General features: G+C 39.4%; 1 protein-coding gene across 2 annotated transcripts in view; it reads right to left on the bottom strand.

Moving 5' to 3' along the window:
* The window catches only part of adcy5 (adenylate cyclase 5), an 89,356-nt gene that overhangs the window by 22,846 nt on the left and 44,956 nt on the right, over positions 1-21,554 (bottom strand). For both annotated transcript variants that reach the window (XM_031732914.2, XM_031732913.2), the window contains exons 2-7: positions 21,044-21,193; positions 19,605-19,726; positions 8,463-8,574; positions 3,535-3,662; positions 2,304-2,462; positions 1,052-1,193 (exon numbers count right to left, since the gene is read on the bottom strand). In XM_031732914.2, coding sequence (XP_031588774.2) covers positions 1,052-1,193; positions 2,304-2,462; positions 3,535-3,662; positions 8,463-8,574; positions 19,605-19,726; positions 21,044-21,193 — 813 coding nt within the window. The remainder of the gene's footprint in view (positions 1-1,051; positions 1,194-2,303; positions 2,463-3,534; positions 3,663-8,462; positions 8,575-19,604; positions 19,727-21,043; positions 21,194-21,554) is intronic.

Consider the following 21,554-nt stretch of genomic DNA (forward strand, 5'->3'; position numbering starts at 1 on the left):
CGTCCGACAGCCAATTTCAACGAGACTCTCGTGGCAAGACATTCAGATGAGGCGGCTGATGTAACAGTTACATGAACTGGACTCGCATCACACAGGAGACAAAAACATATTATATTTGTGCACATATGGAAGTGGCCCAGGTCAAATATATATCAGAAAAATATCAGAGGGTAATCTTCTCCTAAATGCAGAAGAAGAAGTAAAAACATCCACCAGCTGTAAAACTGTCACACTGATGAAAAATATTCCTTTTCTCCTTCTGGTGTTGTGTTAAAAGCTGGTTTCCTGAGATGATAATCTGTAGTCATTTTATTTCTTTTTACTTCTGTTGTTAGATCTGCATCCTGGCTCTAGGATGTATTCACAAAAAAAAAGAAAGAAAAGATAAAAGTAACCCAAATAATTAGACTGCACAATCTTCCTTCTGTCTCCCAGCAATGAGCAGCAAAATGAGAAGACAATATCACTTCACATGATATGCTATCTATAGTCGCAGCTTGTGATGATGCTGGAGGACAGGGACAGCTGATAAAAGTCTGGTCATAAACAAACTTGATCTCATGCAGCGAAGCAGAGACGAACTCGCTCTCGGATGGGACAGATTCCCGGTTTATAACAAAGACGATAAAACAATCAGCTTTTTAGATTCTGTGATCTAGAGAAATGTCACATACTGTACTTCAGTGGAATTCTGGGATGTTACATTGTAGTTTTTCAACCTTGACAGACGTGTGCTGTTGACCCTCGACCTCATCTTTAAATTGTGTCAGGCTAATTGATTATATTATATAGGTCAACAATGGGTTTCCTTGAAATTTAAAATTATCATTGAAAAATCTGCTCTGCAGCTACTGAATGTCAAACAGGAGTAAAAAGCCATAAGAGCCATAAGAATAAATACTAATGTGTCCCACTATAAGCCATAAATTACAGCTCACAGAGTTTCTTTTCTGCCCCCTAGTGTTTAATAATCAGTTGATGCCACTTTAAACCACTTTAATGTATTTTTGATGTATATATTTGTACTATAAAACAGTAATAAGTGAAATACCCTTTTCTGACTGCAGCCCACAATGAGGTAGGTTTCTATGTTGTGCTTCTTCAGGTAGGCATTTCTTTCTCCTCCTGTTCCCGGTTCCACATCATAGTCCCCATTCAGGTAATTCAGAGTGGCTTTAGTTATATGGATGCGCCTAAAATGAGAACCACACACACACACACACACACACACACACACACACACACACACAAACAAGAGTATTGATTATTCAGACACTGTATATTCACATCTACAACTCTGTGGGCTGTTAGATATAACAGTTTTAGCAAAATTGGTTACAACTCTATTTGGCAAACCCAGCTTTTGTTAATAATGGAAAATATAAAACATAAAATATATAATATAAAATATGTTTAAATTGAGATATTTTAAACGTGAAAAATATTACCACATTTTTCATTAAACATCTCAAAACAAGTTGGAGCAGGGGAAACAAAGAGGCTGGAAAAGTAAGAATTACTAAAAAGCGACAGCTGGTTATCAAAGAACATCTTCAGAAGATGGGCAAAGCTTATAAGCTGTGTCTCCAAATTGCAGAATTTCAGAAAAATTTATTTTAACATAAAATTGCAAAGACTTTGAATATCTAATCATCTACAGTAAATAATATCATCAAAAAATTTTCAAGAAATCTCTGTGTGCAAGGGACAAAGACAAAAATCCATATTGGATGCCTGCAGTGTTCAGGCCTCAGCACTGCATTAAAAACAACCATGAAATCACTGCATGGGCTCAGGAGGCATTGTTACTTCCCCGTCCCATTGATAAATGCTGGCTAAAGTTTTATCACGCAAAGAAGAAGCCACATATGAACATCCAGAAACTGCTGTCTTCTCCTCTTAAAAATGTACTGAAACAAAACGGAAAACTGTTCTGTGGTTGGATGAATCACAATTTGAAATTCTTTAAGGAAAACTTCCATCTTGTTATGAGCACTCAGTTCCAAATACTCCATCTCTGACGGTAAAAATCCAGCTGCTCCTCCTCAGTTCCCAGACGGTTGTTAAAAGAAGAGGGAATGCTACACAGTGGTAAATTTTTTAGACATTTTTTGCCAACAAATGTTAAATGAACTAATACTTTGGCACATGCCACATTTTCTCAATATAAACAGCTTTATCAAATTTGCAGATGATTCAATTATTTTTCTTCTTTAGGTTTTACACAACATCCCGATTTTTTTTTAGAGTAGGACTTGTACTTCGTAGGCAGTCTGAACTTGAATATGATTGGTGAGACGTACCCTGCTTTGCCCCCAGCTTCCATCTGATTTGCTAGCGTGACATCGTTGGACCAGACATCAAACTGCCACTTCCTGAGCCCCAGCACCCCACAGTGCACTCTGCCACTGTGGATGCCCACTCGCATGTTGACGTTTACCCCAGTCACCTCCCGTACCAGCCTGCAAATAAAAACAAAGCATTTTTTTAAGAGATAATTTACAAGTTGAGCTTTTTCTTCACCAGTGTGTTGATTTTAGGGTATCCCAGGGATCACTTCTTTTTTCCAGTGCATCTTATATCCCTGCTTTGGCTTGCAAGCAACTTCCTGTTTCATCATTTTAATCCCTACATGCATACAGGATCGTTTTGATAGAGGCGTCTGTAAACTCATAAATGTCCATATTTGTCCTCCAACACATCATAACTTTCATAAACTAATGCCTGCATAAAACTGAAATAGAGGTTAAATGCCACAAAGAAAATGGAAATTATGTGATTTGGGTGAAAGTGCTCGTTAACAGCAAATCAGCATAAACTGACATTTCTTACCCAGCTGCTCAATGAGTCATTAGTCTGGTTTCTAAAGGAAAATTTAGGGGAATATTAACTGCTATTGGTAGTTTCATATTTAGTGCAGAGATATGACTAACATGATTAATCTTACTTTTGGCGGGGAAAGGAGTGCACATATTGTTATGTCAAGTTCTACCCTTGAATAAAAGGTCATCCCACCCTAGAATAGCATCCCCTCCACAGAGCTTTCTAAACAGGATATAAAGGGGAAAAAATGGACAGATGAAGTGATAGAGGTGATCAGCACAGTAAGGCTGATCAGCTGTGACGGTTTAGAAACTTCAGACTGTGCTGGGAAAAAAATCAAAAGCATCGAGGACCACGTAGTCTCTTTAGGGAGGGAGTCGCAGACGTTTTATATCCTTCATCAGCACCACTCAGTCTGTCAGCCTTGAGCCTAGAACTGTAACTTCAACCTCAAAGCAAAACAACACCAGATATTAGCCAGTCTCGCTCTCTGATCACCACTCATTTTTTTTAATGGATTCTGGAAATAAAGTGATGTTATTCATTACTACTTTCATATGTGGCAAAGGATATGGAACATCAAATATAACTGAAACTGCATCTGGAAATCATCCATTCATTCATTTGCCCCACCTCTGTCTGCTATGTGCACATATTTAAGCATTTTAATTACAGTCACAGATGCCTTGTTACAGTCAGGGGGCAACTTACGAGATAGCCTCTATCATGTCCAGCCCCATCTCCACACAGCAGTGGGCGTGGTCGGCCCTCGCCTCCGGCAGACCAGACACGCAGTAGTAGCAGTCTCCCAAAATCTTGATCCGCAGACAGTGGTTCTCCTGTAATAGTATTTTGCAATTCAGTGGACAAAATACCTCTGTAATTCCCAACTAACTCAAGTAGACAGAACTGAGGTAAGACAGGAGAAATCATATGACTGATAAATTATAACAAATTATAACAAAAGACTTCCTTTCCTGCTGTTGAATAAACTAATAATTTTAAGAGTTATTGTTGCACTGATAGAATTATTTCCTACTTAATCCTAAATATAAAACTTTTTACCAGATTTCAGCTCAATGTTTTGTTTGTATATTCATGAAGAGGAGAAGACACTTTATTAAAAGCTATGAAAACCTGGTACTAAATTTCTTAATCCCCTTACTGGGACTTGTGCATTGATTATTCATAACTGTGATTTATTTTTTATTAGTGTGGCAAAAAGTGACTAAATCAATGTGATCAAACTAATAAAATCCCAAAAGTTCATCTTTTAGACATCTTTAGAATTTGGACAGCACGGGTAAAAAAATGTCCATCAGCTGTTTCCTGTGACCGCAAACTGCACAGTGATGATTTTGTTGGTTTCTTTTGAAATTCAACAGTCATCTTTAAATCATTCCACTGCATTGGATTTAGATCAAGATCAGATTTTCCACAAATTATCCTTTTCTTTCTCTTGATCTGTTAAGCTTCGGGTGATGGCCTGCTGCCCTGACAGAATAAATAAATAAATAAAAATAAAAATCTTAATATCAGTTTGCTTTCATGTGATTGGAACTCCCCGAGGAAGGAAATTAGCCTCAAACCATGATGACCCTTCCTCCATGCTTCACACTTTCGAAGATTTTGTTTGTAGTTTGTAAATCTGCCCAACTATCTTTTATAAATTTGCGATGACACCAAAATGTACAAATTTCTGATGGTGTTTGGCTTTTAGTCTTTGTTTCTATTTTTCTCCCCTGCTTCCCCTACAATGCTATGTAAAGTTCACGCCAAGATTTTTAGAGCTAAAACTAAACAAAACAATAAAAATAGATGAAAGAAGAAATAGCCTGAGGTTGAGTATTTGTTCTTTTGGTAAAACTTGTTGTCACAACTTGAGTGACAAGGCTTTAATCCACATGTTTATTGTGACTGTTATTGAGATTAGGAGTCAGTTGCGTTCAAAAAATTATCTATTTTTCATTCCAACACTTATGTCAATTTTCCTACATTCTCTTTTATTAAATGAATGCAGAAATCCTGGTATTGCACAGAGTTCAGAAACTAGGATTTCCACAATAACCAAGTATAGATGCCTCACATTTGCCTTAAAACTTTCAGAATCATTTAACAGTGTGTGTGTGTGTGTTTGTCTGTTGATCCTAAAGGCATAGGAGAATATAGTGTCTCATGATGGCCACCTGAGTATCGCCCTAGCACATGGGACTGAGAAACTACAATGAGCTCCACTGTGTAAGAAGCACAGAAAGAGAATACGTGCGGCTGTGTGTGTGTCTTTGTGTGTTTGCAGAGATACAAGGTACCTCTGGCATGGACCTAAAAGTGTCAGTTGCAACCTGTCTGGTATATAATGCCGTTATTGGTGTTTCACTATGAAATATTAATTAGCTTTTCACCTTTTAGAAACAAATAGTATATAGTGAGGTTTAGCTGAAAAAACAAAGATGTTTTTGTCTAAGAGAAAAGAAAAATCAATGTTCTTGAATGTGCCATCTATGAAACTGTGGTTCAGTTACTGGAAACTGACGGCAAACATGAAACAGATGTTATGGTGTGCTTTCTAAACACTGGAACTCTGCGCTCACATTGTGTTCACAGCAGCATTCACTATGTATTTAATGACCTTTTCCAGCTGCCTCTAAGATTACTTTACTAATTCCTGGTGTCTAAATACTGCGGACTACACATACATGCAATTCTTGCACCTGTAACCAAACTGACCAAACTGATAATGATTTTCAGGCCAGCTGCAGAAAAGTATAAGTATTCAGTCTCTGTTAGAACTTGCCCGCACCGGCAGCATCAAAGCTGATGCTTTTCTCTGAAAGCTTCATTCATTTTTAATGGAACACTGTGATCACTGAGCACCGGGGCTGCAGTTGCATTTGATTTGTTCGGAGTTTTCTGTATCAGGACCTCCTTTGTCTCCACGCACTTAGAAATATTGTTGTGAATGCAGACCTGAAAGATAAGAACTATGCTGTTAAGCGCTATACCACCAATATTTTAATAATACATTAACTAGAGAATGTATGAGTGTCCTACTGCATCTTTGGGGACACATCAAATGCTACAGCAAAAACAGATCACAGTTAAAGCTGGAAAATTTTGACACCTTTGCTTTCACAGTATTTAAACAATTTAAACAGTAATTTGTAAGTTTGCTTGCTTACGAATAAATAAACAGTCTCTAATTTTGTGGTAGTTTCATTTTCATAGAGCGCAACAGAATATCAACCAAAAATCCAGAAAAAAAGTACATTATATAAAATAAGTATTTGATCCCCAAGCAAAACTTGGTGGAGAAATCCTTTACAGGCACCGCAGTCAGATATTTCTTGTAGTTGGTCACCAGGTTTGCACAGAGGACGGTTTTTGGCCGACTCCTCTTTACAGAAATTCTCTAAATCCTTTAAATTTCTTGGTTGCTGTTTGGCAACTCGACGCTTTAGCTTCACAATTTACTTTAGAACTGAGGTCTGGAGACTCGCTCGGCCACCCTATGACCCTATGACCATCTTTAGCCACTCCATTGTTGCCATGGAATGCTTTGAGTCACTTTGGGTCATGCTGGAAGACTCATCCACGACCCATCTTCAGTGTTGTGACTGAAGGATGGAGGTTCTCATCCAAGATTTTACGGTACATGGCCCTGTCCGCTGGGCCGTCCGTGCGATGACGTCGTCCTGTATTCTTAGCAGAAAAACAGTGCAAAGCATAATGTTTCCACCTCTGTGCTTGACTGTGGGGATGGTGTTCTGTGGGTCATATTCAGCATTTCTCTTCCAGCAAACACAGTGGGTCAAGTTGATGCTGAAGAGCTCGATTTTGATTTAATCTGACAGCAGCACTTTCACCTTTTTTTTTGAGAGGGAGGGATTTTCTGGTTGATATTCTGTGTACTCAAATAAAATGGGCTGTTCCTTTCTTTGCCAGTGACCAAACTTACATCGTCAAAATCATCCCAAAAATTATTTCCCCCTCTTTGTCTGTCATTCTTTTATTGCATTACTGAAATGATCCACTCTCACAAATGCAGTTGTGTACTTCAGGATAACGAAATTGGAGTCAGGTTTGTCTGACCGCTAACAAATGTCAGACAAAAGAATAAGGGCAAATGCTTTCAGAATTAACACTCACTGGGCCTTTCGTTACACAGACTTTTTTTCCTCCTGACCCTACATGCATCTCTTTTTCATGCCTTAGCTCCTCCTTCTTAGAGAGAATGCGAGCAAGAAGTGCACAGAGGAATCAAACACGCCAAATGAAAAAGCTCCAGCTCCAAAGGCCGGTCTTCAGGGGCCTCGGTTATTTACATGTGAAAGTGTAGCATTTGTATGACACATCCTTAGATGAAAACTACATATCTTCTCATCGCTTCTTGTCTCCTTAAAGTGAAATTAATAGAAGGTCCTGTCTGATTGCCGAGAAGAAATTATTTCCAGGTTGACAGGAGACAGAGGGAAGTAAGCTATGACAGAGTATTAGGGCCACATTAAGAAAAAAAAATATTGTTGATCATTTTGAGAAAAAAGTCTAAACTGTTATTGTTTCAAGACAAACTGCCACAGCTACTATACCCTCTACTAAATGCCTTTTTTAGATGAGTTAGTGAATTGATCAGCAGTCTTGTGATACAACATCCATCCTCTTTACTGTAACCATCGATAACCTTGCTTCTGTCCACTGCAGTCATTTTGTACAAATCCACTATTCCAAGTTTGGGTGTTTTTCTGTCTGACCAGATGCAGCTTTCTGCACCATCTCTTCACCATCCTTATACTGATCACCACACTGTGTTTATGTGCTAAAAGATAAATAAGTTCCTTTCTTGTTACTAAAACCAATTCTGAACTACGATATCACTCAGAGGTTACAACAACCATGGCAGTGTCGTGAAATAACTTTTGACTTTAATCTCGAATGATCGATAATATTTTTTTCTTAATGTGGCTCTAATACTCCTTCTTAGTAAGGAGATATACGTTTTCACAATGAAATTTTACCCAGGATCCTGCCCAAACAAGCCATGTTTTGCGCACTGGGAACAGGTAACTTCATTCATTTGTACTGTTTAATTTTCTTCCAGTTAAAATTATTCACCATAGTTAATTAATATTAATGCTTTCCTAAGCATTAGGAAAGCATTTTCAGATTTGTAACTGTTTTCAGATTTGTAATTTGGATACATTTAAACTGTCCTCAAAATGAAAGAAACTTTTTTCTTTTATCATACCTATAGGAAGTGTGCATTGATGCATTAATCCGTCCTGCCTTGCCCTCTGCTATATTTTACATTTTTATTCTTCACATTTTCTTCTCTGTGTTGTTTACACATAAAAACCTGCAGGTCAATGTTTGTTTAGTCAGAGGTGAGGGTGAGCTACACACACAAACAGACGAAGAGAGGTCACATCAGATGAGACGAAGCACTTTGGCTGCAGTCACCAAAAATCAGGCAATGAGCCCCACTGTGGTTTCAGCTTTGTAGGACCTTACATATTATATACATATTATACTTCCATGTATGCTTGCACAAGTTTCCAATGAATCATTGCAGCTATTTCTCATTTTCCTAGCAAAAGACTTTTGCACAGCTCTGTACATATACATGCAAGTGATTACATCCTTACCGCTGCCAACTTGTCAAAGCGGGCGAACAGTTCATTGAGAGTCATCACCAGCTCCTGTGCAGTGCACTGCGATGCCAGACTGGTGAAACCCTCAATGTCTGCAAATAAGATGCTGCAGAAACACAAAGACAAGAGAGACAGAATTCATTCAGAAAAGCCTTTTTCTCATTCCCTGAATTCCCAGTTTTCTCTATACTGAAGTGATTTCCCTGCTGACCACACTTTTACCTGAAGAGGCAGAAAAACAAGATACTGTATGCTAACAAAAATGAGCAAAGGGTATCTGTGAGTACTACTTTTCACATCCCTGTGATGAACTTCACTACAAAGTATAAATCCACTGAAATCCAGTGAAAGCTAAAATGATTCTTCTCTGGAGATATGTGGAAATGTTTTTGCAAACCACTCATGGCTTGAAAAGACTTGCAGGGTGACTGAAACAAATATCAACTATGCGTGCGTCAAGCATGTTGATGAGACTATAAAAGTATGCTCAGTTCAGCTGTCAGGATGTAGGCTGGAAACAGGAATGAAATACAAAAGAAAGAGCGACAGGAGTATGCTTGTTCACGTAGCATTTGAAAGCATAATTTTAGCTCTGCTGCACCCTTCTCGAGGCTGCCACTGTAGCAACGACATTGTCGCTTTGCTGCCGCTCCACGTGTGATCTAAATAAACTCTTATTGTTTGAACAAGTCAGAGGACTACCGGGAATCAAATCTCTGTGTCACCAGTGGCAAGGTCAACATCATTCAGGACAAATCCCAAACTGACCTACGCCTTCACTGCAATCAGCACTGTGGGAATAGATCATCCTAAAAACAACTCCATGTTTGATTTCTAGCAGCTCGGGCCAGCATGACTTCAAACCTTCTGAACCCACATGTTCCATCCACAGTTCAATGAGTGCGACACTAAAATGCCCACAGGAGTGTGAGCGTGATCACTGGTCTCTTTTAAGGCGTCAGCCGTGTTCAGCGTATACCACACCTCTAGACAAATGTCAGCTGCGGCGCTGAAGAGGATAAGCAAGTGTTGATGACAGACGGAAAGCAGTTTCGCAGGCGAGCTTGGGTAAAAGCTTCTGTCTGTGTTTCAGTGTGACTCTAGCTCAACAGCATGAGTCTGTTATGTGTTATAAATAGTTGGTGGACAGCAACTGAGCTGGTTCTATATATCAGACTATGATTGGATAAGTTAGATGATAAAGTCATTTCACGACAAGTTTTCAAACTACACAGATGATGTTGCACTTTGGCTGCTAATAAAGCTCCGTAAGACTACACTCTGTTTATTTATATGCAATTCAAAATATGTCCCAATGCTGACAGCTGTTGTTCTTACTGAATTTACAAAGAAAAGTAATACAAAGAGTTCAAATGAATTGATGGAGACAGAGACGAGAGATTTCAGGACTCGGGTCAAGATGTACCTTGGAGCCACTGATGCAGATGAAAGGTGTGAGACTGCGGCTGAGGGGGCTTTGCACAGTCATGTGTAATACAATGGCTTTAATCTGGAGTTTAAATGAGGTCTGTGCAAAGTGTGTGTGTTTGTGTGTGTGTGTGTGTGTGTGTGTGTGTGTGTGAGTGAGAGAGAGTGTCTAATACATGTGGAGTAACTCTGAGCTTGCGAAAAGTTAGCTGGGAACAAGGTAAGATGATACAGCACAGGCCTTTCTGTGATTGAGGCATTTACTCTACTGACACTGGCACAACAGCGGGGCTGATGATCTCACCAGACTGAATCATTGAAAGAAACAAGGACAAAGAGGCCAGGCTGGCAGATAGAGGCAGTAATAGGCTCAGCTTTAGCTCTGGGAGACAGTCAGATTGGCCTCACGTACACTCAGATAAAAGCCACGAAAAAGGCTTGTGAATGGCTGAAGTTGTTCTGTGAAACATCATAACCCACAGAAAGTCTCATTTCACGCTTGACATTTCTTTCTTCAACGAGCGTATTTATTCTCTGATGTCCTCATGGGGTGAAACATGTGATGAACTTCATTACTCAAACTAAGGGGGCGAGACCATGCCTCGTGTGCTGCAAAAAACAATACTGCTTAGCAGGGTTTTTCTTGCAGCAGCTGTAACAAACACTCACTTAAGCTTAAAAAATACAACACATCTATCTCCTACTTTAATCTAGGAGGGGAGGTGGGTGAACAGCATGAACAAATTTTAGTGGATATAAACAACTGGGTGTACTTTTTAAAAGTTTTTATACAGAGATTTTTTTTATTTTTTATTTTTACAGTCGTTCCAAATTTAATGCAAGGATAAACCTTGAAGGACAGCCTGGAATTTGCAGAGCTCAAAAGACCAAGTCCCGCAGGGCCCTCTCATCAGATGCTCAAATTCATTTTTATCCTTTTTTATGCTTTCTTTATAAGTGATTTAACAACTGTTTTCTTTGCCTTCGCCTCAACAAGAAAAATATGAAAAATAAGAAAGAATAAAAGGATGCACACTGTGTTTTTCTTACCCGCCTCGAAAAGATGATTTCTGATTGATCCAAACTGCAACGTTTGAAGCTGACCTTTGCAGCACATCACCGCACTACGCTGCTTTTATTGCAATATAAACATGCAGTGTAATGTACACTTTACGACACATGTGGGCTTGAGCCAGCTAATAACGCCCTGAAAGGAAAGCTAAACTAATTTCTGTTAAAGATATCTGACTGAAATATGAAAAATCTGGTTAAAATCTGGTATGATGTTAGAAAATATTAGAGGAAGTGTTAAATGTTAAAAAACAGTCCCATATGGCATAACAGGTTTTTCACTCCAGAAAAAGGAGATGCTAATAGTTAAAGTCGTTATAAAAACAAATTGTTACTTCAGTATGTACAGTCACTTACTAGACTTGTAAACACCTGTTAAAATAATGCTCACAAAGGACTGTTTAAGACAAGAAATCGTATTTGGCATACATGTTTACATCCTGTATGTCAGAGAGTTCCCTTTACTTAGTTTCCAAATCTTAATTTCACAGCAGAGGAGTGGAAAACAACTTGTGCTGTAAGTCATGGTCAGGTGGGGAATAAAGACCTCAGATTAATCCTATAATTTATTAGAACATGTGTCATTACATTATGATAAAACTGTGCTGCTGTACCGAATGCACAGAGCCTAAAGGAACATCACAGTGCAGAAAAATGTGGTTAAAAAGTAAAGGCAGAGTAACGCGAGATCATTCAAGGTCATTCATTCTTTTTTTTCATAATTATCTTCTGTGAATATTCATGTTTTCTTCAGTCACTGATTCACAGGTACACTCCATATTCCTGACATATTTCAGTATCAAATATATTCTAATGTAAACTTAAATTCACTCATTTTATATAAGCAATCTTTTCATTGTTTTGCCAAGTCTTCTGGTAACATAGCCTTCCATGTCCCTTTTGGGCTTTTCCTCTTCATGTTTTTCTTAATGCATTCATAATGGTTACAACTTACGCCTTTTTGCCTCTGATATAAACACAATCACGTACAAGTTCATACATTGTCTGCAGCAATCCGATATTCAGCTGTGCAACAACACCTGCAGGCAAGAAGCATTGTCATTGTTTCACGTTATGAGAAGCAGATTTAATCACTTCCCCGACTATGTACAATTAGCTTTTCAAATTAAGACCCTCCAGGAAGGAGAAGAGAATGCTATAAATAAAGAAATGTTTCAGACCAAACAAGCTCACATGAATCTCACAGGGTAAGTGGCTGTTACACAGGCGAAAGAACATGGTGTGTTTGTACAGTATGCCAAGACTGGCCATGTGGTTGCTTTGAGGTGAGTGTATTTTGGGTATGTGAAATTCATTTTGTCTAAGCGTTATACCAGTTTGTTTTTGTTTTGTTTTTTGTCCAGGGTTCACAGGCTACCTTTTTCTCTTGACTGCTCATATGTCAAGAGTGCTAACGTGTTCTAATGAACCCCGGCTCCAAAATTCCTAAATTTACTCAATTTGGGTCTTAGGCTGCAAAGGATTAAGAGTTCCCTCTCTGGGGTACACATTTCTGAGAATAATTGATTGCTTTCGGTGAACTGTTGCATGGGAGGTGGAGTGAAACCAGACACTTGACCGATGTGTCTGGACTCAGCACAGGTCTATCTAATTGGGTAGTGACGGTTAATGAAGGAAAGCGGGCGACTGTGGGATGGAAGAAAGAAAGACAGGAAAGTCTGACATGTGCTACATATCGGAAATGTTTTAAGTTTTAAAGTTATAACATTGCGATCTAATTAACAACATGTAACCACAACAGTCAGGAGAAGATGTTATTTCCATTTGCAGTAATATGAATTAGGTGGACTGGTTTGTCTGTCTTGTCTCTTGTCGACCAGCGTTGACAACAGACTTGACATTAATTAAGTCATGAGAGGAAAAGCTGTGGTGGGGTTGGGTTGCAAAGCAGCTTGCAGGTCTGAAGTGACTGTGACCAAGCTAAAGTAGCTAAAACTGAGCACCCAATTAATGATTTGCTATTAGGATGCACAGAAGCATCATCTGAGCAATTGCTTCATGTTGGCTAGCTTTTGGGTGTAAATGTTATATATAACATTTAACAATTAGTAGAAAAGAAACCCAAATGGAATATTATCTGGGGGGGTTTGTGGAAAACCTATTGCTTCTCAGTGTAGCAGTATGGTCTATGAAGTCATTTAGCATGGCACTGGGTTCTCTCACCATCTGCAAATAAAACTGTATACTGGGTTCTTATGGCACTCACTTAACAGACTAACTATTGCCTGTTTCATCATGTTCGTCAAAGAGAAGTAAAGGGAAGTAGAACTGCTTTACCCTCTTTAGTTATAAATAAACAAAGCTCTCCAGACACAGACCTTTACAAGTAAAAAAGAAAAGACTCACTTACACAATCCAAAAAAAAGTAGCCGATGGGCCAAAAATGTAAGATTAGTTGTATCTAGTACATCACTAATAATAATAGTATCACAATTTTTGTAGGACTTAGAATGTTTATTATTTATTCAAAAAATATATGAACTATCCTGAAAATGTGGGGTTTTATGTGTTTCAAGAGAGAGGCAGAAGAATACAGAACATAATTGAAATGACCGATGTGATTAAAGAAACTCCCTGATGATGATTTATTTGTTTAGAAAAAAAGCTCTTTGCATTACTAAAGTACTAAATCCGTTTACAATGTACAGATCTTATCAGTCCCTCCCCACACCAGTGACCCAGAGGCGCAGAGAGCAAGGCCTCTTCCTGATATAGCATGAGATGGAACAGTGGGTGGTAAGATACAAGAGCAACAAAGGGGAGAATAAGTATGCACAAGAGACAGTGCCTTAAGTACCACTTAATCTTTACTGTGGTGATGACTGGCTCCTTATAGTTCAACGTGAACTCTTACCGATCTTTAGTTTTGTGACAATGATTAAAGAGCAGATCATGCACTAGATGCTACGGACAATGTTCGATTGTTTTTTAAGTTTTACATATTAGGAAATAGTAAACAACGCTGGATTATAAGGTCTAAATTGTTCTTTATGGATTTGATGTTTTGTCCTTTTTTACAGGATTAAAGGCAATTACACAGACGTGGAAAAAAAAATTATGAGAGGACGTTCTTTAGAAGAAGAATCAGAGACTTTGGTTTCAGATCAGTTCATTTTTTTAAGGTTATTAAGAACACAATCGGGGATTGTTGCAGTGGTAACTGAGGACAACAGATCAGACTGATTGCACAATTTAAAAATCAAAGATGAATTTACAGTATCCTCAAAAAGCCTCCAGGGCCGGGTCGTGGGGGCAGCAGCCTAAGCATCTCTCTCTCCCTCGCCACCTCCTCCAGCTTGTCCGGGGGAACACCAAGACATTCCGAGGGCAGCCGCAAGATATTTCTCCTGCATGTCCTGGGTCTGCCTGGAACACCTCACCCAGGAGGTGCCCTGGAGGCATCCTGTCAGCTGCCTGAACCACCTCAACTGGCTCCTTTCAATGTGGAGGAGTAGCGGCTCTACTCTGAGCCCCTCTTGAATGACTGATCTTCTCACCCTCTTTCTAAGGGAGGGGCCAGCAACCCTTCAGAGAAAGCTAATTTCCGCCGCTGGCATCCTCAGTCTCGTGGTCACTACCCAAACCTCAACAGTCACAAGCTCTTGATTTACTGCTTGATTTGCATCCCTCGCCTAAAACAAACATGTAACTAAATATGTGCATAGCTTGCCTGGTCATAAATAAGAAATAAGCTGTGCAGGCTTCATAGAAACAATACGATCTGCATGTGCCACATGCCGAGAGTGGTAAAAAAAAATCCCTCAGTCATAACTGCACACTGTAAAGAGAATATTTCCCCCTTGTTTATTATTGGGGAAACTAAAACAGCACTTATAAGGTATTTGGTGCAAGGGCAGACATTAATGCTGAGATGTCTGCAGTAACTACAGACAGGATTTGAATGCATGATGTGATTTCATAGTGGAAATTTATAAGATTTGGGATACAACAAACAGCTCCTCCAGTCTTTGCCATCTGGCTCATTGCTTCTCTGCTTTTGTCTCTTCCTTTTTCTTCAATTTCTCCACCACAGTTTTCTTAATTTCCTGTTTTTCTTTTATTCCTTTTTTCTGCAAACCATACACGTTTTCATTATTAAACATTATTAAAGTATTTTTGTATAAAGACAGTGAACATCAAATGTGTTTCCTGTTGTTTGCTGCATACATGTAAGTTGCTGCTTGTTCACTAAAGACGTACTATCCGGTCAGGCATGGTCCCAGCAGCATCACCAGAACCACCTTATGTAAGGTGTGCATAACCAAAACCGCTGTTCAGTTTTAATTCTTCTGTTTAGGTCAATTAGAATATGTAAAACAAACACAAGGTCAGTTCCTCTAATTATTCAATATTCTTTCCATGTTTTTATCCTCAGACTGACACATAAGCGTCACATCAGAGTAGATCCAGTTACACTATTCTGTCTGGGGATATCTTAGCAGGCTGGAAACATTGAGACTTGTACATTTGTATTGTATTATGTGTATTAAGTGCTGGCGTAACACACTTTGTAATGCTGGTTTTCCTTGTTTTAGTGCTGTGCAATTAACATTATTGTTGTTATTATTGTAAGACATCTACCCCAGAGCCCTCTTACATAATCCCTTAGTCAGTGCACATTTTGGCCTGGTTGCTAAAAGCCAGAGGATATTACTTTACTTCAGTGGCAGCAACACGACACCTGTCCTCTCCCATCAAGAACACAGTGAAAAAAGAAAAAGTTTCAGGTAACATAATGGCCACCATGACTGAAGCTCCTCCAGCCATGATTGCTGTTCTACCTCCAGAAGTGAATGTACTATTTGCTGAAAGTCAGTACATTCAACCATACTAAATATTATTTTAAATGTGAAAAGGGAAACTAAGGCAGCAAAGCACAGCTGTGGACCCAAAACAATAAAAGACTTGCATTGGAAAACAGCTAATAAAGGCCTGCTGAAATCAGCCGAGCTGCTTTGTCCTGTGGCAGCATACAAACATGCACACACTGATATTTCTAGATGGTCGCAAAAAGATAATGATTTATTTTTTTATATGTTAGTAAATCTTAGGTTTTGTAGATATTGTGGATATGCAGATTGTTTTACAGACTTGTTTTTGACTCAAACTTTCAGACTTTGCTGTAGAAATCTTGGAAAATCTCCTTTAAAAATCTGCACAACTTGTAGATAACTTTCCATAGAGCATAATAAATGTCTTCAAATCCTTTGTCAGATTCATAAGCAGCCTTTTTCTTTCCTCTGGGGCTGAGAGAGCACTATAGGTTCTTACATGATGACAATCTGCAATTTAATAGCAAATCCTTGATGTCATAGCGTTGGAAAGGTTCCTCCAATCATTGACACCTAATCTGGAAAACCTGAGACTAACTGAAAGATAAATGTAGAAGCGTACTTACTTGCTCAATGTGACTGTTTTTGTCCCTATTAGAAGTGTGAATGTGACTTCACAGTTTATTGGTTTATTATTTTTAGTGGTTTATTCTTCACTATTGTGTGACAATAAATAAAAAATTAACTTGCCTGTTCTTGCTTCTGGACTTTGGACATTAAAATTTGCTGATGAAGACCGCTGGCCTGACTTAGCCCTCACAGTACTGAAATCTTTTTATCAGCTTCCCTATAAAGCTTACAAGCAGCCCTGCAGTGTGGCGCAGCAGCCAGCAGCACCGCCACAAGGCCCGACTCTGCACGGTCTTCCATCTGCTAATTGTGTTTAGTGAGGCCGAGCTGGAGGCACCGCTGCTTGAAATTAGTCGAACCTGTAGGCATGTTTTCCCCACGCAGTACCTGGCTGAATCATTCAATATGCTACCTTTGGTTAGGTAGCTGCGGTTCAGGCTGAAATGGTAGAAATGTGTAACCTAAAGCATCAGAAACTATTTGTACGCTTGTGTCGTATAAGGATGTAATTATATGCCTTTCACAGTCCATTAACGGAACTACTACCCTTTGCGTCTGAATTCTAACGACGGAGAGATGGGTAGAAATACTGCAGACCCTAATGCTATTCTACAGCAGCAATAAGCTCCAAACCCAAAGTGACTTCCTCTCCACCTCACTGCCTCCAACTGTTTCCCCCCTTGCTCTTTAGTGGTAGCAGTGGGAGCTGTCACTTCTCTTCCTGTTGTTACTCGGCCGCTCAGCAGAGCCCCAATTACCAGAAAACCACTGCCCGCTCCCCGAACAGGCCAGGTCACACTCGGTTAGCTCGACAGTAACTTTACACTCAGGACAGAGAGAAGTTAGCCAAGCTTAGCAGTTGCTAATGTGCAGCATGCTCCCCAGTGGGTCGCATAAAAACCTACAACAGGACATCAAAGCTCTGTCTTCATTTTTCTCCTGCTTTTGGCATCCAGTGTTGCAGGTTTGTAATTACATAAAGGCTAACTTCTTCACAGGTAAGCATGGGTTTGAGGATGCAGCATTAGCTTAAAGCATTAGCTGTTCAAGCACTGTATCTACAGTAAATGATCATGACTCTGCTGATGTTTAATTGGCAGTTACACAACACGCTCATTCAAATGCAAACTAGTCTAAGTAACTTCTGTCACATGCACATCTTCTTCTTCTTCTTTTTTAATCTTTGCTCTTGCTCCAAAAACAATCCGCACCCTTACAGAATGAACTCTTAAGCTCAGACAGCATAAAAAGGATGATTCTCAATGACGATCGCATTAGCAGCGATGAAAAGAACTTTTGTGTACAAGAACACAAGTACGTGACCTGATGCTCCAACCCATGAAGTCTCACGGGGACACATCAAAGTGATAAAGCACTTCAATAACACCTATTATTTATGGAGGTTTGGGCTGCCACCTGACTGCAACAGCTACAGGGAACAAATCTCAGGCTGCTGTTACCACACCAGCAGACACACACACACATGCACACAGAAGAAGAAAGAGTCTTGTTTCCATCATCTCAGATGGCATTGTACAGATGTGCGTTTATTTCTTTAACCTCACCATAAGTACAGCTTACCTACCTACTCTAACACCAACCATAACTATCAGACCACATTATGGATACCTGATTTTTGTCCCCAAAATGAGTGCAGAGCTCTGAAGTTTAACTGATGACACATGCAGGCTTTATCCCTGCAATGTGGGTGCACTGACACAAATGGATGTAGTCTTTTCTTACTCCACGAGGTGGTGCCAAACCTAAGATCAGTTTCCAACTGCATTGCCCTACACAGTTTACACAGTGTTCACAGCTAATAGAGCAAAGCCACATAAAAAATAAGTCAAACAAACTGAGTGTTAAGAACTGTTACAAAATGGGACTGAAAAAGATATAAAGAGAAAGATTAGGGATCTGATAAACACGATCGGAGTTCCAGATATTAAATCCACATCAAGTGCATCATTTCAGTGTAAAAAGTAACCAGACATCCATCTGGTTAGTAAAGCTCTGTGGTTTAAGGCTGAGACGGCCAAACCCTTCACTCCAACTCCAGTTCAGCCACCAGTCTAAAAGACAGAGAGCGTTAAATGCTGTAAAATTTCTAAGAGAAGCAGGTAAGCTTAATCAGTATCGGTATAAAAATGGTCACAGTAGTAACTGTTGGTCTGCACAGCTGTTTTGGTCTTATAAAAGTCTTTAGACAGTTTTGTAATTTTTCTCAAATAGTAACAGAGGACTCAAAGTTGTGCTACATGAAACAATACTAACATGTGAATATTCTTCACAATAATAGACAAAAAACCAAGAAAAAACACAAATAAGTGTGTCTTCCTGGGTCTTGTAAATCAATTAATGCCTCGCTGACTGCATCAGTCATTGAGATCAAACTGGGCTGTGTGTGATCTGTAAAATGAGTTTGATGGCCCTGGATCACGGATGGATACATGGATCCTGTACGTAGAAGCAGGTGAAAAATATTCTGTGAAAATAGCATACAGCTCGTTGCCATGGCAGCGTCTGCACTTCCCCCTACCTCTTCTGCCACTGTCTGTGAGTTGGCAGCACTGTTCAGGATTAAGCTGGATTAAACGTCATTTATTCAGCACTTCTGCTGCAACTTCCTTACGTGTGTTTAACAGTGTGTAGATTATATGTTAATTGTACATATTAGCTGCTCCCAGCACCTCTACCTCCCCCACATAAAAGGTGTGAGGGTGTAAAAAGTTCCCGAGCTATTGAGCATGGACAGCAGATGTTGTGGGTTCACTCACAGGCTGCTAAACTACAATAATAAGCTCAGATCTGGCAATTCTGTATTCTCAGTTGTGTTGAGATACTTTAGTTCAGTCAGTTCATCAAAGAAATGTGGAGTGATTTCACAGTAATCGATAATCGACAGCAGAAAGTCTACATGTTGCTAATTTTGTAAGTTGATGTAGCCGGGTTCAGATTTTTTACTAATAATCTGTAGGTTAACAGCAGCATTTGAAGGCTTTCAAAGTCCAGTTTCAATCACCAAAATACTGTCTGAAACAAACATGCATTGTTTGTGTGGAGACTGTTGAGAAAATGCATTGTTTGTAACAGTGTATTCTGAAGCTCTCTGAGTGCTCAGTCAGACTGGGAGAAGTGCTCTAAAAACGCCAGACCAGTCCATGACATCATCCAGCCAGCTCCTCCCCGTGACTGATCAGCCCCTGATCGTTACCTGACATTGTCGTGCTTTTGGATGTAGATCTTGTGAAACATCATGTCTTCCTGCTTGGCGTTTATGTCAGCTTTCATCTCCATGGCAACATGGCGAGGAAGCACTGAGAGCAGCAGACGTTCCTGCAGGAAAGAGAAGGAGCCGTAAGTTCAAAGGACAAGTGAGCGTGTTAATAGATGAGGATTGTAGCCACATTACGGGAGACTCAATCTGAATAAGTGACGAAAGAAGCGCCGATAATTTAACGTTGATTCCAATTTGCCAGTGCGTGCTCAAAGCCATTTAGAGAGGGCCGTGAGAAAGCTTCAAAACCTGTCACTGCCTTAGTGTGAACTGAGAATATTTATCCCAAGGTCATTTGTGGTTGTGCTGATTAACTTGCAATATAAAATCTGGACATTTTGTTCCCCTTGTTCAATAATAATACTACTACTACTACTAATAATAATAATAATAATAATAATAATACAGTATAACCTTCAAAATGCCAAAGACAGCACGACCTCTTTCTTTGCTGCTATGCCGAAAAGATATGGGCCATACTCTCATTAGCTGAACTACAGAAGTTATCAGGTCGTGACATTTTGAAATGCATGAAAAGATGAGCTGTATATTTTTACTTTTTAAATTTTAGGGAATCTCAGGGGACATGTAATAAACACATATGCAGCTGAAAGTAAAAAAATAAAAATAAAAACCTATACCAAAACAAAACAATAAGCAGTTTTAATTCATTCATTGTTGGATTGCAGGTGAATGACGTGAGAAAATGAGCTACAAGACGAGTTTCAACCTGAACAAAAAGTTATTACAAATTTAATTTAAAATTATAAATGAAAAGCCTGCACTGTATAAAAATTTCATATTAAATTATTAAAGTGACAATGATAATTCTCTCTCACCCTGGAGCTCATTTCCTTTTCTTTCTTCTTTTTTTCAATAACCATCAGTTCTATATCAGTCTTTGGCTATGCATGCGTCTCATGTTTGCACAGTATCCCCTAATCTCTTTGCACCACACGCTTTTTGTTTAATTGTTTGCATTGTTGTTTAATGGCGGCTGGCAAAAAGCTTCTAAGTGCATTAACACAATCTTCTAGTGGGCATAGGACACCACTACAGGGAGTAGGTAAACAAGGGCAAAAGCGATATTTTAAGACAAGAAATAATCGCAGAATCATAACTTGACTTTGAACCTGTTAATATTACGACCATCCCTACACTATTTGTGAACACAGTTCCTGTCTACTGTTGATTCTTTGATATAGCGATATAAATGTGTACTCACTATAAAACTTTGTGGTGTTTGACATAATTTTCAAGCACATCAGGGGTGGGATGACATTATTATATGTGAAGCATTTCTTTAATAAAAAGTTTGCTTGATTTAATCAAACAAACTTTTCCTTTGTCACCAGAGCTTTCTCTCTCTCTCTCACCTGCTGCTGATTTTCCCTCTGGGAGTGGAGGCGAGCCTGGATGCATTCCCTGGTCTCCTGAAAGGCCTGCCTCTGGGAACCCTCAGCAGGGTAATGGGTGCACACGCCCACGATGTTGGTGCAGGAAAAGATCAGCACGTTGGACACTATCTGTGGAAGAAGGTGGGAGTGAGAACAGGGCTTCCATGTGAGCCAGGGATGAAACGCTCCTACTGTTGCTTATCATTTCCCTCTCACCATACAACGTTACTGAAAACGGACTCTTGGCCAATCAATCAAGAACATAAGTAGAGCTTTTTTCTTACACTATAATATAATGATTAATTTGAGTCCCAGTAGGTGCAGCTCACTTAGAGTGAGCTATACAATACAGACAAGTGAGGTCAAAAGTAACCTCCCAGTATAGACGAAATGTCTTTTGGAGGACCGAAAAACAAAATGTCTCAAACAAAATACAGAGAATACATGTGCGTGCTACTTCATCTCCTCAGGTCTGGGTGAAACTTTGGTG

This window comes from Oreochromis aureus, linkage group 16, assembly GCF_013358895.1.
Source record: "Oreochromis aureus strain Israel breed Guangdong linkage group 16, ZZ_aureus, whole genome shotgun sequence".
Taxonomy (NCBI): Eukaryota; Metazoa; Chordata; class Actinopteri; order Cichliformes; family Cichlidae; genus Oreochromis; species Oreochromis aureus.